Here is a 13,738-nt window from a genome sequence, read left to right as displayed (position 1 = left end):
GGAACCGTAGGAAAGTATTTTTTAAAGCAAAGAGTAATATATTAACTAAGAATTTAATGACATCTAATATAATATTAATAAGGTACATTATAATAATGAATACTCAGTACTTGTATTAATTTCACAATATTATTTACAAGGCCTATGATTACACTACATAATAAAACAAATCACAGTAAAGTAAATCTAAACAGCATATTTGAAACTTTGTCCTGTAGCTTCTACGGCTTCTTTCAACTTACTTAGAGAAGTTTTGTTAAATTGGTCGATGGGTACGCCGAGTTTCACTGCTTTTTCTAAAACAGCTTGCGCTTCTTCGACTTTATTTTCAAGTAAATGCAAATTGATTAATCTAGAGTATGCATTGGCATGCGACCCTGGCGTTATATTTTTGTTTTTCTCCATTGCCGCTATAAGTTTTTGTATTAATTCTGGTTGTTTCCTGACGTGGCTCTCCTGCAGTAGTCGTCTGAAGACTACGCTCTGGACATTGTTCAAGCATTTGTCCCAGAGAGAATCAGCCTGCTGGTCTTTTCCTGCTAGTACATACTCCATCCAGAGAAGATTTGCTGGCATGTGTTGTCCTCTGGAAGCTGCTAGTTCGGCTACTTTGCGACCTGAAATGTAATAAATTGTCATTGATTACCATTGACATCTTTACCATTAAAATAAATCTATGATAATATAAATATTAAAATAATTACGAAAGAAACCTTCCAAACAATTCCTAATATTTTTAAAGACCACTTTAATTCAAGTATGTTACATGTGAAAATATGAAATTTCATTGCCAGTACAGGCATAGTTCGTTTGTAACAACTGTATGGACTTATAAAAATTATGAATTTTGCATAGACCCTAAAAAGTATTAGAACAAAAATTAAAACTTATAACAAATGAAGTAATCCTTATAAATAGTTCCTTCTATGTAGGATCATTAAAACTTACACTTTTCAACAAAAACATCATCCTGTATGACCGAAGCAAGAGCATTGCTTCGCGGGAACTTCACCAGGGCTTTTGCTAACTCTTCGTCGGACTTGGCGTTGTTGACGGCGTCGTAAAGACTGTCGATGTGCTGCGGGCCTGCGCCCTTCGTGAAGATGGCCAGGGTTAGTTTATCGTCGTAGGTGACATTACGCTTCATGGGCTCTGTCAGGCGCTTGCCTAGCTCTTGTATCTTCTCGACCTCTCCTTGCTCAGCGAGTTTCTTCAGCAGAAACTTCAGTATATTAGGCTTTGCTATCGTCCCTTCGTCTAATGTCTTAACAGCGTAGTCCAGTGCTTCGGTAATTTCTCCGTTGTGAATCAAATTCTCAATCTTAGCTGTTGCATCTTGCTTTGAAAGTTTTGGTTGATCTGGTTTCGTTTGTACTTTTTTAGCTCTCTGCTGCTCCCTCTTAACTTGCTTGTTTGTGCCCTGTTCTTCAGGAATGATGAATGGTACTTGCCTTTTCTTTGCTTTCAAGTGTTTGCCAAGGTAAACGAGAAATTGATCGCTCGGGATTTCGCCTTCTTCCTGCAGGATAGTCCAGAGGCCGAGAGCTTTGTCAGTTTCATCGGCTTTGCAGTAGGTAACGAGGAGGTGGTAGAAAATGTTGGAGCGATCGATGTGCGACAGTTGTTTGGTAGCCTCGAGGAGGCCTTCGAGATATTCGGATTTGCCTTCCTGTAATCACAAAATAAAACTAATGTAAAAAAATTGCCTAGTAATACTTGAATTCGTTACATCACACTAGAGTATGTGCTGTAGAAAAATACCTACTGTACTGATATGTGAAGGTTGGAAACCTTCAGTCTCGTGGTAGATAACTGGCAACGATTATTTGAATTCAGAACTATCGCCCTTCTGAAGTAATAAAGATCTGCAGGCGAATCATTCCGAAAGCGGCAATCATTAATGGTAGTCGATATGTGTGTTCTTAGTGTTTGAAGAAAAAATAGAATTATAGATTATCAGAAATCTAACTCGATCGTTTACATTCCCCACCACAGATAGACCGTATCCCTTTACAGTACTCTACGAGTATTACCTCGACGTATCTTTCGCAGGCGTCGTTGAGCCGTTGGTGGCGCGCTTGCAGACCGGGCGTCTCGAGGATGCGGCGCGCCTGCCGCAGGCGGCCGCACTCTACGAACGCGAGTACCAGGTCATGGAGCACGTTCACTTCGCCGTGAATCTGGAAACGTAACATAGAAAATTTGAGCAGTCTGTTACTATATTTTAAAAGTCGTCTGCATAGTTTTTGAATGTCGTCGATAGACAACATGTCATTGATGTGCAGCAAAAACAGTGTTGGGGATAGCACAGAACCTTGCGGAACGCCATCGTTAATGTTCATGCTATCGGAGCAGCTTCCGTCTACTACGGCTGCCGAACAAAAAGCTAGCGATCCATTTGCAATAGTCCCTCCGGCAAAATCGTGTCTCTGGGAATCTCTGTTCGAAAATTGAATTCGTTGGCGTGAATATTTTGTTCATTTAAAAATATATTGTATCAATTGTTTTCAAAATGGATAAAACTGAACAAAGAGCTGTGATAAAGTTATATGGTTATAAAGTACGTTTAAGGAAACTAAAAGCGTAGTTGTAACACGGGCATTACATTTATTTCAACCAAACAATGGAAAACTGTGACATATCAATGTCATTTTGAATATCAATCATCCTAGATAGTACTTACGTTTAGTAGCAAATGTATACACTCGTACTAAACACTAATCAATATGTAAACAGGCCCTAAGGCAAGTGTATAAAGTAAGTGTGTAAAGTGCTCACAAGGGCCTTATAAGATAAAAACAAATTTTGGATTATCTCCGAAATGGAGTTAATTAGAATACCGTTGTCTTTGAGAAAGTTACTTAATATAAGGTTAGGAATGCACCCTTGAAATTAACGAAAAAAAATGCTCTTAATGTCTTAGGTAGATGTGCTCTTTCTTACGCCCCAGTAAAAAACTGGGTGGCTATGTTTAAACTTTGTCCTTCATTCAAAAGCGACCGCGTAATTAATTACTTCGAGCCAAAATCGAAGCCAAGATACACTCACATATTAGTGTTTTACCATATGCAAGCAGATATATTTTCTACCTTGACCACAACAAATCTAGTGTAAGTACCTAATTAAGACGAGTTGGGGCAAGTCAATTTCTGACCACTTGTAAGCGCCCCAATTAACCTAAATACATAATATATTATCAAACTTAAAGCAAACCTGGGTGCTGAGATCCGCCAACCACTGCAGCCTACTGGCGTCTTCCTTGGTGATGAGCACCTTCATCAGCTCTCCCTTCCACGGCGTGCACCTGTATTGCTTGCAACAGCCCTCAAACTGCTTCAGCGCGGCCTCCACGTCACCATTCAGTAAGAACACTTTGATGCTGGGCCCGAAGATCACGTTGGATGGCTCAATGTAGTTGTTGTCTAGGAGTACCGTTGTCATTTCTATTACCTGTTGAAAATATTAATATTAGGATAACGCTTTGGTTATACTCGAATAAATGTTAGGTTGGGTTGTTGATACATGTTGAATTTTATGTGAAGAAAACAACAAACTGCATAAAGAACTGACATGATAAAAATCAAGGGTATGGGTAAGGGATATTAGATTCCTTAAACTATAAATAGCCAATAAATTAATTAGGGCATTATTTTGCAATTATAATAACAATTAGCGTTAGTATTAGCATTCTTTGCTTTCACAATTACACAATTTGCACTTTTCGCAACGAAGCGGAAACCACTCTTATGACGTCCATCATTACTTCCGATTTCTTTAGTGCGTTTTTTTTAGAAAAAAGGTAAACAATCGTGATGTGTCTTTTAAATGAAAATTATCGAGATACGCTTTTTTTTTAAATTAGTTTATATAACTTATGAAAGCAAAAAATAAAAATAATCCTATACGATTTAGAATTGTTTTTTATTTGCTTTGACTTATTTTTCAAGAGTTTTTTTGATAAAAATATACGTTAAGATCGCTTACCTTCTTTCCAATGCTAAAATATCGATGAAAAATGAACTATAATATCGTCCGTTTCGGTAAAGCATATATAAGCAAATGTTATGACTGGCTTTGAAAATAACACATAATTTCAGATACTTACTTTAGAATCTTCTTTCTTTTCAGCTAAGCTATTCAGCATTTGCCAGCATTTGGAGTTGAGCATGAAACTTCCTTTATCCGACTCTGGCTCGTGTCTATTGTCCTTCAAAAACTGAATCGCTTCTTCCACCTTACCTGCCCTCACTAAAGCATATGACATCTGAACAAGCTTAAACTTATTCAAGACAAATTCAGGATCTTTTTGTAGTATTTCGGAATGGATTTGCTTAGCCTTCTCTAAATCATCATTCACACAGTAAAATTCGAACAACTGAGAAAGAACCAAGTTAGATAGTTCAAAATTTGAAGCTTTCAAGTCGGCCAAAAGTTTATTAAGCTTTTCAACATTGTTCTCTTTAATGTAAGCTGAAATAAGTTGTCTCTGTAGGCGCTTTTCACTTTCAGGCTTGCCTTGAGCCAGCAGTTTCTCTAATTGAGCCGAGTTTCGCGGTTCGTTATTATAACCTCTCTGCACTTCTAATGGTGCGATTTCAAGATCAGGTGACGTAAGTTGAGAGAGTAATTCCGAAAGCTCCGTTGTCAAGTTCTTTCCTAAATACTGTTGAATAGCTTCTGCAGATTCAGAGCTAATTCTTAAGCCCTTTGCATGAATAGCTTGCAGCAGCTGTTTAGCTGCATCAAACATTGGCTAGGTTTTTCAAAGCCGATAGAACAATTCGACCAACCTCAATATCATGTTGACTGTCATCATTGGCATCATCGTCAGTTTGTGTTAATTGACTTTGTGAGCTGCAAATAACGTGCAAAATAGTGGAAAATGCATTAATATCTTTAGTTTTGCTCAGTGCAATAATTAGCGGTCTCGTGATCAAAGAGTATTGGCCTCTAGGTCTATATTTTAATGCAACCTCGGCCGCTTGTTTAAGTTTGCCAGCTTGTAAGAGCTCTATCATGAGGTTTCTTGCCGCATGTGCAACCGGCACATTCGCAATTTGGAGTTTTAATATTATGTTCAGAGGGGTGTCTTTTCTGATCAGATGTGGTATGACATAGTCCCTCAAAGCCTCTCCGCTGGGAATGTTACCTTCTTTCACCATGTCGCGGATAAGTTGCAAAAGGCCTTCTTCATCACCCTCCCGACCTTTCTGTGCGAGCAGCGGCCAGTAATAGTGCTGGCGTATTTCGTATCCTTCCTTTTGGAGCTCTTTGAACAAACTTTGAGACAGTTCAACGTGACCTTGCTGTAATGCTGACTCAGTAGCTATATAGATGGAATTAGGAACTAGGCCTTCATCCTTAAGTTCTCGGCAAGCCTTGATTATGTCCTCAGGCGACTTTTTAACTCTTAAAAGTTGTTTAATAAAGAATGCCCCTTTGAACGGCGTGTCATCATTGTTGGTAGTCTTTGGCATGGTTTTCATGATCTTTTTGGCCGCATCCAGTTGCCCTTTGTTGAGCAACCGTAGGATAACATTGCATACATCTTGATTGTAGCCCATGCCCTTTTGAAGATGTTGGAAAAGACTTTCCATTTTGTCACTGTGACCTCCAATTGCTAGATGTTCAATGATATCCAAAATATCCTGGAAGAAAGTATTTAAATTATAATATATTACATCGAAAAAACGGCAGGAAAGGACTGGAAACACAAAGCAGGAGACCCAAAAGCCTGGAAACTACTTCAAGAGGCCTATACCCAGAAAGGGGCCTTAGCTTATTAAGTTAGATGCACATGTTTAATAAATTAAACAGTATTGTAAATATTTTGTATGTTAAGGAAATAAAATGCTTATATTACCTAGTTTTTAAATCATCAAGTTATCTTTTAGCGAATCTATTCTCGTTCTTGCCAGTTTTCATGTAATAATAAGTGAGACTTGTTAGACCCGGAACCAATGATTAAAAAAACTGCTAGAGCTAGAACATACCTTATCAGTCAAGTAAGCATCCTTGTCAGTCGCAGTTTTAATGACGCTTTCAACACCTGCAATATCCCCTTGCTTAGCATACCCACAGGCAAGAAGAGTATAGGTACGGTTAGTTGGCTGCAGACCTGCACCAGCCATCGTCTCAAGGACAGCCTTGGCACCATCCGTATCTCCGTGGAATGCATGGCCCATGACCAGGGCATTTAGAACTGGTTCTGACACTGGCATGCTAAGCTCTCTCATTTTTTCTAAAACTTTTGTTGCACCTTCAACATCTCCTTCTTGACAATAACGCCACATAAGCCTTTGGTAAGTCACCCTGTAATGTTAATAATAATTATGGTTTTTATATAAATATGTTCTATTTTGACTAATATATTCTTTACAGATATGTGTTTGTATAGTAATGCTGGGGCGGATAACTTCTAGGCAATAGATGGCATAGGTTAGCAGTTCATAAAATGTTGTTGCCAAACCTGTTAGGCTGCAGTCCTTTCTTCTCCAGTTCTTCAAGGAACTGGGCGGGTGAAAATGGGTGCTCATTTTCTATGTAGACCCTCAGTAGAGCATTGTAGTGAGAAATGTCCATAGGGATACCCCGTTCCGTAAGTACACTCCATATCTTTTGAACTAAGAGTGTCCTTTGTTCTGGTAATTCTTCTGGTACAAGTTCACCTATATAATAAATGTGAATAAATGATTAGATGATTCACATTTATGATTAGATTTTATGTAGCTTAGTCAGAGCAAGAGGTTTGTTATAATATTATTTACACTGTCAGGCCAATTCGAACTTAAACTGATACCAATATATGTAAGTACAGACAAGTACGAGCGAAATGCACGATAACTACATAACGTCTTTAGTTTTGATGCAGAGCATTAATTGATAGGCTAGGATAGGAGATTTGTTACATTATTTATACATACATTTAAAATATGTAAGTAGGCGCGTATGCTCACTTACTAATACTTCAAATAATTTTCAAGAGATATTGACTTTCTTACCACAACACCTTATTACAAGTAACGACTGGGAACTAGTGATGTCATTCTTTGATCTTATCTCATCAAAAACCTCATCAATGTCTTTCTTGGTAATGCGGCCAAATCTTCTTGCTTCTGAATCCAATTTTTGTAGCAAAGGTTCAAGACTTTCTGCTTTTTTGGAAGTGGCATAATCGCGCAAAAGTACACTGAAAAAATTAAAAATGCATTTATTTGTCAATAGATATTCAACAAAACGGCAATGTCGTGACAATTGTCACAAATTGGAGGAGGCTTTTACCATAACAGGGTGGATATAAATATAAATTGCATAAACCTCAAATAAATATTCATTAAAAACCTACCTAAACTGCTGCTTTTGAATATGTCGACGAGTATGTGTACCTGGGTCAAATTATTTCCCCCAAAGACCAAATGACCAAAGAAATCGACAAACGAATTGCATGTGGATGGGGAAAATACTGGTCACTAAAAGAAATAATGAAAAGTAAGGACCTAGGTACCTATATAATGTGAAAGACGTTCAATACGTGCATCCTCCCATGCATGACATACGGATGTGAAACCTGGTCATTAACAGCAGAACATAGAGACAAACTCGTCAAATGCCAACGAGCTATGGAGAGAAGTATGCTTGGTACAAAACTAAGGGACAGAATCCGGAACGAGGAAATAAGGCGAAGAACAAAAGTAAAGGACATACTCGAGCGTATCGACCAACAAAAGTGGAGGTGGACAGGCCACATGCTGCGCGACAACAAAGAAAAATGGAGCAAGCAAGTGACACTCGGTTGCAAGCGCAAAAAAGGTCAACAGATAACCAGATGGGAAGATGACATCCAGTTTACTCTAGGACCCCGCTGGACCAGAGTTGCTTTAGACAGACAGCACTGGAAAGAGTTGGAAGAGGCCTATGCCGACATGCACACCACACTAAGAGACATTTTATAATAAGACAACTTAACATTTGTATTTACAAGTGATTCATATGTGGATTAAAGGCTTATTTAATTTAATTTTAAAACTGCTACCTACACCTAAACCGTGTACTCATCATCTTCCTCACGTTGTCCCGGTATTGTATCAGCGGCTCATGGGAGTGTGGGGTCCGCTTGGCAACTAATCCCAAGAATAGGCACCAGTTTTTATGTAAGCGACTGTCATCCAATCTTCTAACCCAGAGGGATTGGTCTGGTTTCCTCACGATGTTTTCCTTCACCGAAAAGTGACTGGTAAATATCAAATGTTATTTTGTGCTTAAATCCCGAAAAACTCATTAGGCGGGGACCCTGTGTGGACACACAGAGCGAGCATACGCGCAAGGCAATTTCCTCGCACACAAAACGACCAGTGTAGACGTGCCTCAGCCGAGGCGGCGCGCGCGTTTTCCTTGCCCGAGCTCGAGCTAAATTCCGCCCACACCACATGATTTGATGATCAGACAATTTAATCAAATTGGTGAAAAATTGTTCCCATCTAGACTGGTCTTCAAACTTGCAGTTAACTCCATACACAAACATAGGTACCACGTAAATGCAAATGTCACTTTACCATTTTCCTTCACCTTAGTTGTTTTTTGTATGAAATATGTGACACAAGCAGACATATCTTATGATTGTATTGACTTTGAAATGTAATCTATCCTTGTGGTGGATGACTGTTTTTAAATTTTAAACCTGTAAAACTTGCAACACTATGAGTTTCCATGCTAAACTTTATGAAACATAGTTATTCATACATACAATAGAAATTTTAAACTAAGACACAGAAAAAGTATTGTGGAGTTTAAATGTATTTTCTTTCTTTCTTCTTTATTATTACTATTATTGGGGCGTTGCAGGCTTTTGAGTGCCACGTCGACCAAGCAGTGATCTATTGTGATGGCCCTTCAAAGTTCTTTACTAATGCCCGAGGAATCCAGGAAGTTCCAAATTCTTTGTACCTCATAGGGTTGCAATACATGCACCCCTAAGTAGGTACTTCTTTTAGACATTAGTGGTCCACAGGATCAGAGATCTCTTCGAACTCCTGGCAGAACCTGCATGTCACATGTTGTTTCTTTCCAATTTGAAACATGTGTTTGTTCAACTTACAGTGTCCAGTCAATATTCTAGTCACCGTGCAGGTTTTGTGTCTTTTGAGCCCTAAAAGCTCCTTAGCAGTTTTGCTGTTGAACCCTTTGATTAGAGCTTTCGAGTGTTCTTGTCCTCTAGTTTTTTCTAAGTCGGTCTCTAGTTCTTTCTAAGTTGCTGAGCAGAGAATATGCATCCCGTTTTGTGATTCCACAGAATGGTTCTGGGCCGACCAGGGGTGTGTCTGTGCCCTTTCTAGCAAGTTCGTCCGCTTCTTCGTTTCTGTTAATGTCGGAGTGCCCTGGTACCCATCTAATTATGACTTTGTTGGAGTTAGCCAGTGCATTTAGGTTTGTTTTACAGTTCTGAGATACATCATTGCCTTTCTTGGAACCATCCATGTCCCTCTTCGACGAACATTTGGTTGTTGGCCCATTTGTCTCTTGGAGGTATTTCCACTGTGTACAGTTTGGTAAAGTGACATTCGGTGTGCGTGTCATCAGCAGGCCTCGGAGTATTTTTAGCACGGTAAGACTAAGGAGAGCTATGGAGTCTTTGTTAACATTAAAATTAAGTTCATACTCATACTCATCCTCATTAATTTAGTTCATAAAATAAATAATAGCTATAAAAAATACACCACCATCTTCATTGACGAGTAACAAATAATATGAAGGTAAACAACCCCATAGAATTAACAAAATATGTTGATACATGACATATGATGTCATTAAGTGCATTATCTAAAGCGGCCAGTGACAACGTATAGTTCCTTATCTTAACAGTAATTATAGTATGTAGGTACGTTAAGTACTTAAATAAAATATTGGAGCGATGACACTGCAATATGGGTAATATAATAATATTAACATACACATATACATATTATTACTTTTTTATAATATAACATTTAATTAAATATATGTAAACAGAATTAATTACATATAAGTAGTCTAAGTATTTATAAAACGATTCGGACGAACTTAATTAATGAGGATGAGTATGAGTATGAATTTAATTTTAATGTTAACAAAGACTCCATAGCTCTCCTTAGTCTTACCGTGCTAAAAATACTCCGAGGCCTGGTCATCAGTTTTTGTTTGCAGGGTTTTGTTTGCAAAAATTTCTTAACCATGAACAGTTGAACATCTTTAGGGAAATTTGATCCATTATCACAAAAATCTGCCAATGGAATTTGAGCTTTCAGTCAAAATAAAAATAAATCGTTCATGACATATTTTAGAGGATGGATCCTTTTCTCTGAATTATGTCCAATTGTTCTTGGATTATGGATGTTTTCCATGTATATTAATATTTATATACATATCTATTATATATATTATCATTGTATTACATTATCTTATTGTTGAACTAGGTTGATTTGTATAAGATTGTCTTATAACAATTATTCATAATTAAACACACAATGTCTTGATGGCGAAAGCTGTACATTTATATACTTTAAGCAGTCAACACAGTGTATCTCCACTTTTACATTTATAGGTGCATGTGTGTCTTGGCATACAATACACAATAAACCTGTGTAGTCAAATATTATCACTAATTCATAACTAATGTATCTATTAGCCAAATACGGTTTATCGGAGTTGACTTATTGTCCTATGTCCCCTAGATGGGGCAGAGGGCGTCCACAGTGCGCCGCCATCTGGATCGGTCTTGAGCTTCGTGCTTGAGTTCGCTCCAAGTCTTCCCAATAGCCTTCGCCTCTGCAATTATAGTCCGGCGCCAGGTCTGCTTTGGACGGCAACGTTTCCTTTTTCCTTGGGGATTCCAGTCTAGGGCTTGCCTCGGTATGTGTTTAGGATCCCTTCGGAGTGTATGCCCAATCCAACTCCATTTCCGGCGCTTGATCTGCTGGTCGATCGGGGTTTCATTGCAGCATCTCGAGAGGATGGCATTAGAGATTTTCTCGGGCCAGTATACACCGAGAATGCGGCGGAGGAAGCGGTAACACAGACTTGTAGCTGGCGCGAGATGTCTTTTGTAACCTTCCACGTCTCGCATCCATATAGCAATACGGTTTTTACGTTTGATCGGAATATTCTGAGCTTGACTCTCCGAGTCAGTTTACTTGATTGCCATACGGGTCGGAGCCGAGCGAAGGTTGCTCTTGCTTTGGCTATTCTCGAAGCGATGTCTTCTTCGGTCCCTCCAGTTTCTGACACGACGCTCCCGAGGTAAGTAAATTTGTGGACTTGCTCCACAGCCTCTGTGCCAATAAGGAGCGGCACGGTACTTGCCGCCCTGCACCTCATCTCCTGGGTCTTCCGGATGTTAACTTTGAGTCCCGTCTTCATTGCCTCACTTCGAAGGTCGTCCAGCTTGGCTTGCATATCAGCGCGTGTGTGGCTCAGCAGGCATAGGTGATCGGCATAGTCCAGATCTTCTAAGACGTTACGTAACGTTAGGTCCATTTCCCTCTGCCATTCAGTAGCCTGTTCCAAAATGATACGCAATGTGTTGACTTGATCCGTGCATGATCTGTGGGGTCGGAATCCAGCTTGCTCTTTGCGTATGAGAGGTTCAACGGCCTTCGACAACCTATCCAAAATGATCTTGCAGAGCACCTTGGATGGGATCGAAAGCAAAGTAATGCCTCTCCAGTTGCTACAGTTGCTGAGGTTTCCCTTTTTTGGCACGGTGATGAGAAGTCCCTTGTTCCAGTCGTCCGGTAACTCTTCAGCAAGCCAAATGCTTTTCAAGAGTGGTGTTAAGGCATTCACGGCGGTCGGCAGGTCAAATTTTAGCATCTCCGCTGTGATGAGGTCGACTCCTGAGGCTTCGCCGTTTTTGAGCGATTTGATGGCATTCGCTACTTCTTGTTCTGTAGGTGGAGACACGTCGATATCTAGTCTCAGCAAGGGCGAGTTATCTGCGGGTGCGCTGTCAGTGCTGGGGTCGTTGGGGACACGGAAGATATTCTGAAAATGCTCACGCCAGCATTCTAGCTGTCACAATCAGTTGGCCTTCTTTGTCTTTTAGAGGTTTCTTTTTACGCTTCTGGTTTCCGGCCAAGACTCTTGTTGCCTTGTACATCTCCCTGAGATTACCGGAGTCTGCAGCCCGTTGGGCGGTATCGGCGACACCATCTGTCCAAACTCGCCTATCATACCGGGTACTACGGTAGATGCGCCTGCGGATCAGACGGTATTGCAGCCTCAGGTCTTCTAGTAATGTCGCGTCGCTGGTCGCCAGAGATTTAAGATGAAGTTCCCTTCTTTCTTCAATGAGGTCCCAAGTCTTTTGTGACATCCAGTCTTCTCGTTTGTGTGTTTTTAGTCCAAGAACGACGGAGCTGGTTTCTGTGTAGACCATTTTAATGCGATTCCACTCCGTGTTGACTGAGGTAGAGTCCGCATCGAGTACCCAGAAACGATTTTGTAGCTCCAATTTGAAAGCGTCTCCTGTTTCTAGGTTCCGCAGTTTTTTGACGTCAAATTGTTTGCCTACTTTGGTAGTATTGTCGGTGCGTCGAGCTACGGCTACTTTGAGCCGCACTTCGGCCACTAACAGGTGGTGATCACTGTCAATATCCGCCCCTCGACGGTTACGGACATCGAGCAGAGATGAGCGCCATTTTGCGCTAATGGCAAGGTGGTCAATTTGATTCTTGGTGACTCCATCGGGTGAATTCCACGTGTATTTGTGGTGTTCTCCATGAATAAAAAGCGTCCCTCCGATGGTAAGATGGTTGTCCAGGCAGAACTCCAAGAACCTTTCTCCATTTTCGTTGCGAACTCCCAGCCCGTGCCTGCCCATGTGTCTTTGATAATCATCGTTGTTCGTCCCGACTTTGGCGTTCAGGTCTCCCATGACGATAACTATGTCTTGTTTTCGGAGTAGAGTAGAGTTGAGCGCACTATAGAAATCGTCTTTCTTGTCTTCTGATGCCAAGTTCGTAGGCGCATAGATATCTTGCGGGCTCTTGTGTTAAAACGGGCTGTGATGATTCGTTCTGAGATCGGTTTCCAGTCTAGGAGGCTCTTCTTCGCTGCATCGGTGAGGAGAAATCCCACGCCATTTTCGCGGGCGTCTTCTTCATCTTCCTCCCCGGAGTAAAGTAGTGTCAGACCTCTAGACGTTCTCAGTTCCGGAGATTCATCATATCGGAGCGGATCATTTTATCGGAGTAATTCATAGATAATCAAATAAGTAGTTATATTATTAAGAAACATTTTTTCATACTTCGGTATTTCAATGTAAATCATACTTACTTGTTAGCAGAACACAGTGCAATAGGATTGACCAATAAATTCGATTCTGCCGTCTTAGCGGAGTTCAATATCAGCGTTCTTGCCGCACCCGTGAAGTATCGTACAAATTTAGTGGAACGTAACAGCGACGACATTTCGATGTCGTGCTTTTCACTTGAAAATCAGTATATTAGTAAAGAATGCCTAAAATCAGGCGTTTTATTAGAATTTTTATGCGTTAGTGTCGGTCTATCGGATATAAGAAAATCCTCCACATTAAAAGAATTTGAGGTTATTTTGTTATGTCATTTGACTCATTTGTTACTTTTAAATTGCGGCTGTTTGAGTAAACAGAAAACCTGTCGATATTTCTAGTACAACCTGAATACTCTTTGGTCTATGGTTTTTAGATTCATAGGATAGGACAGGAAGAACGAATGAATGGTCAATC

The 13,738-nt window shown here is 40.0% G+C and overlaps 1 protein-coding gene across 1 annotated transcript; it reads right to left on the bottom strand.

Moving 5' to 3' along the window:
• Positions 1-39: 39 nt before the first annotated feature.
• LOC133534623 (leucine-rich PPR motif-containing protein, mitochondrial) lies at positions 40-13,628 on the bottom strand. The gene is given in 10 exon segments (XM_061873827.1): positions 40-617; positions 949-1,669; positions 2,034-2,180; positions 3,214-3,450; positions 4,106-4,744; positions 4,746-5,648; positions 5,994-6,312; positions 6,470-6,668; positions 7,002-7,189; positions 13,309-13,628. Coding segments are annotated over 10 exon segments (3,918 nt in total). The 5' UTR covers positions 13,443-13,628; the 3' UTR covers positions 40-186.
• Between the last annotated feature and the right edge of the window lie 110 nt (positions 13,629-13,738).

The sequence above is a fragment of the Cydia pomonella genome, chromosome 2 (genome assembly GCF_033807575.1).
Source record: "Cydia pomonella isolate Wapato2018A chromosome 2, ilCydPomo1, whole genome shotgun sequence".
Taxonomy (NCBI): Eukaryota; Metazoa; Arthropoda; class Insecta; order Lepidoptera; family Tortricidae; genus Cydia; species Cydia pomonella.
Note: the sequence above shows the minus strand (reverse complement) of the source record. Positions and strands in the feature narration are given on the sequence as shown.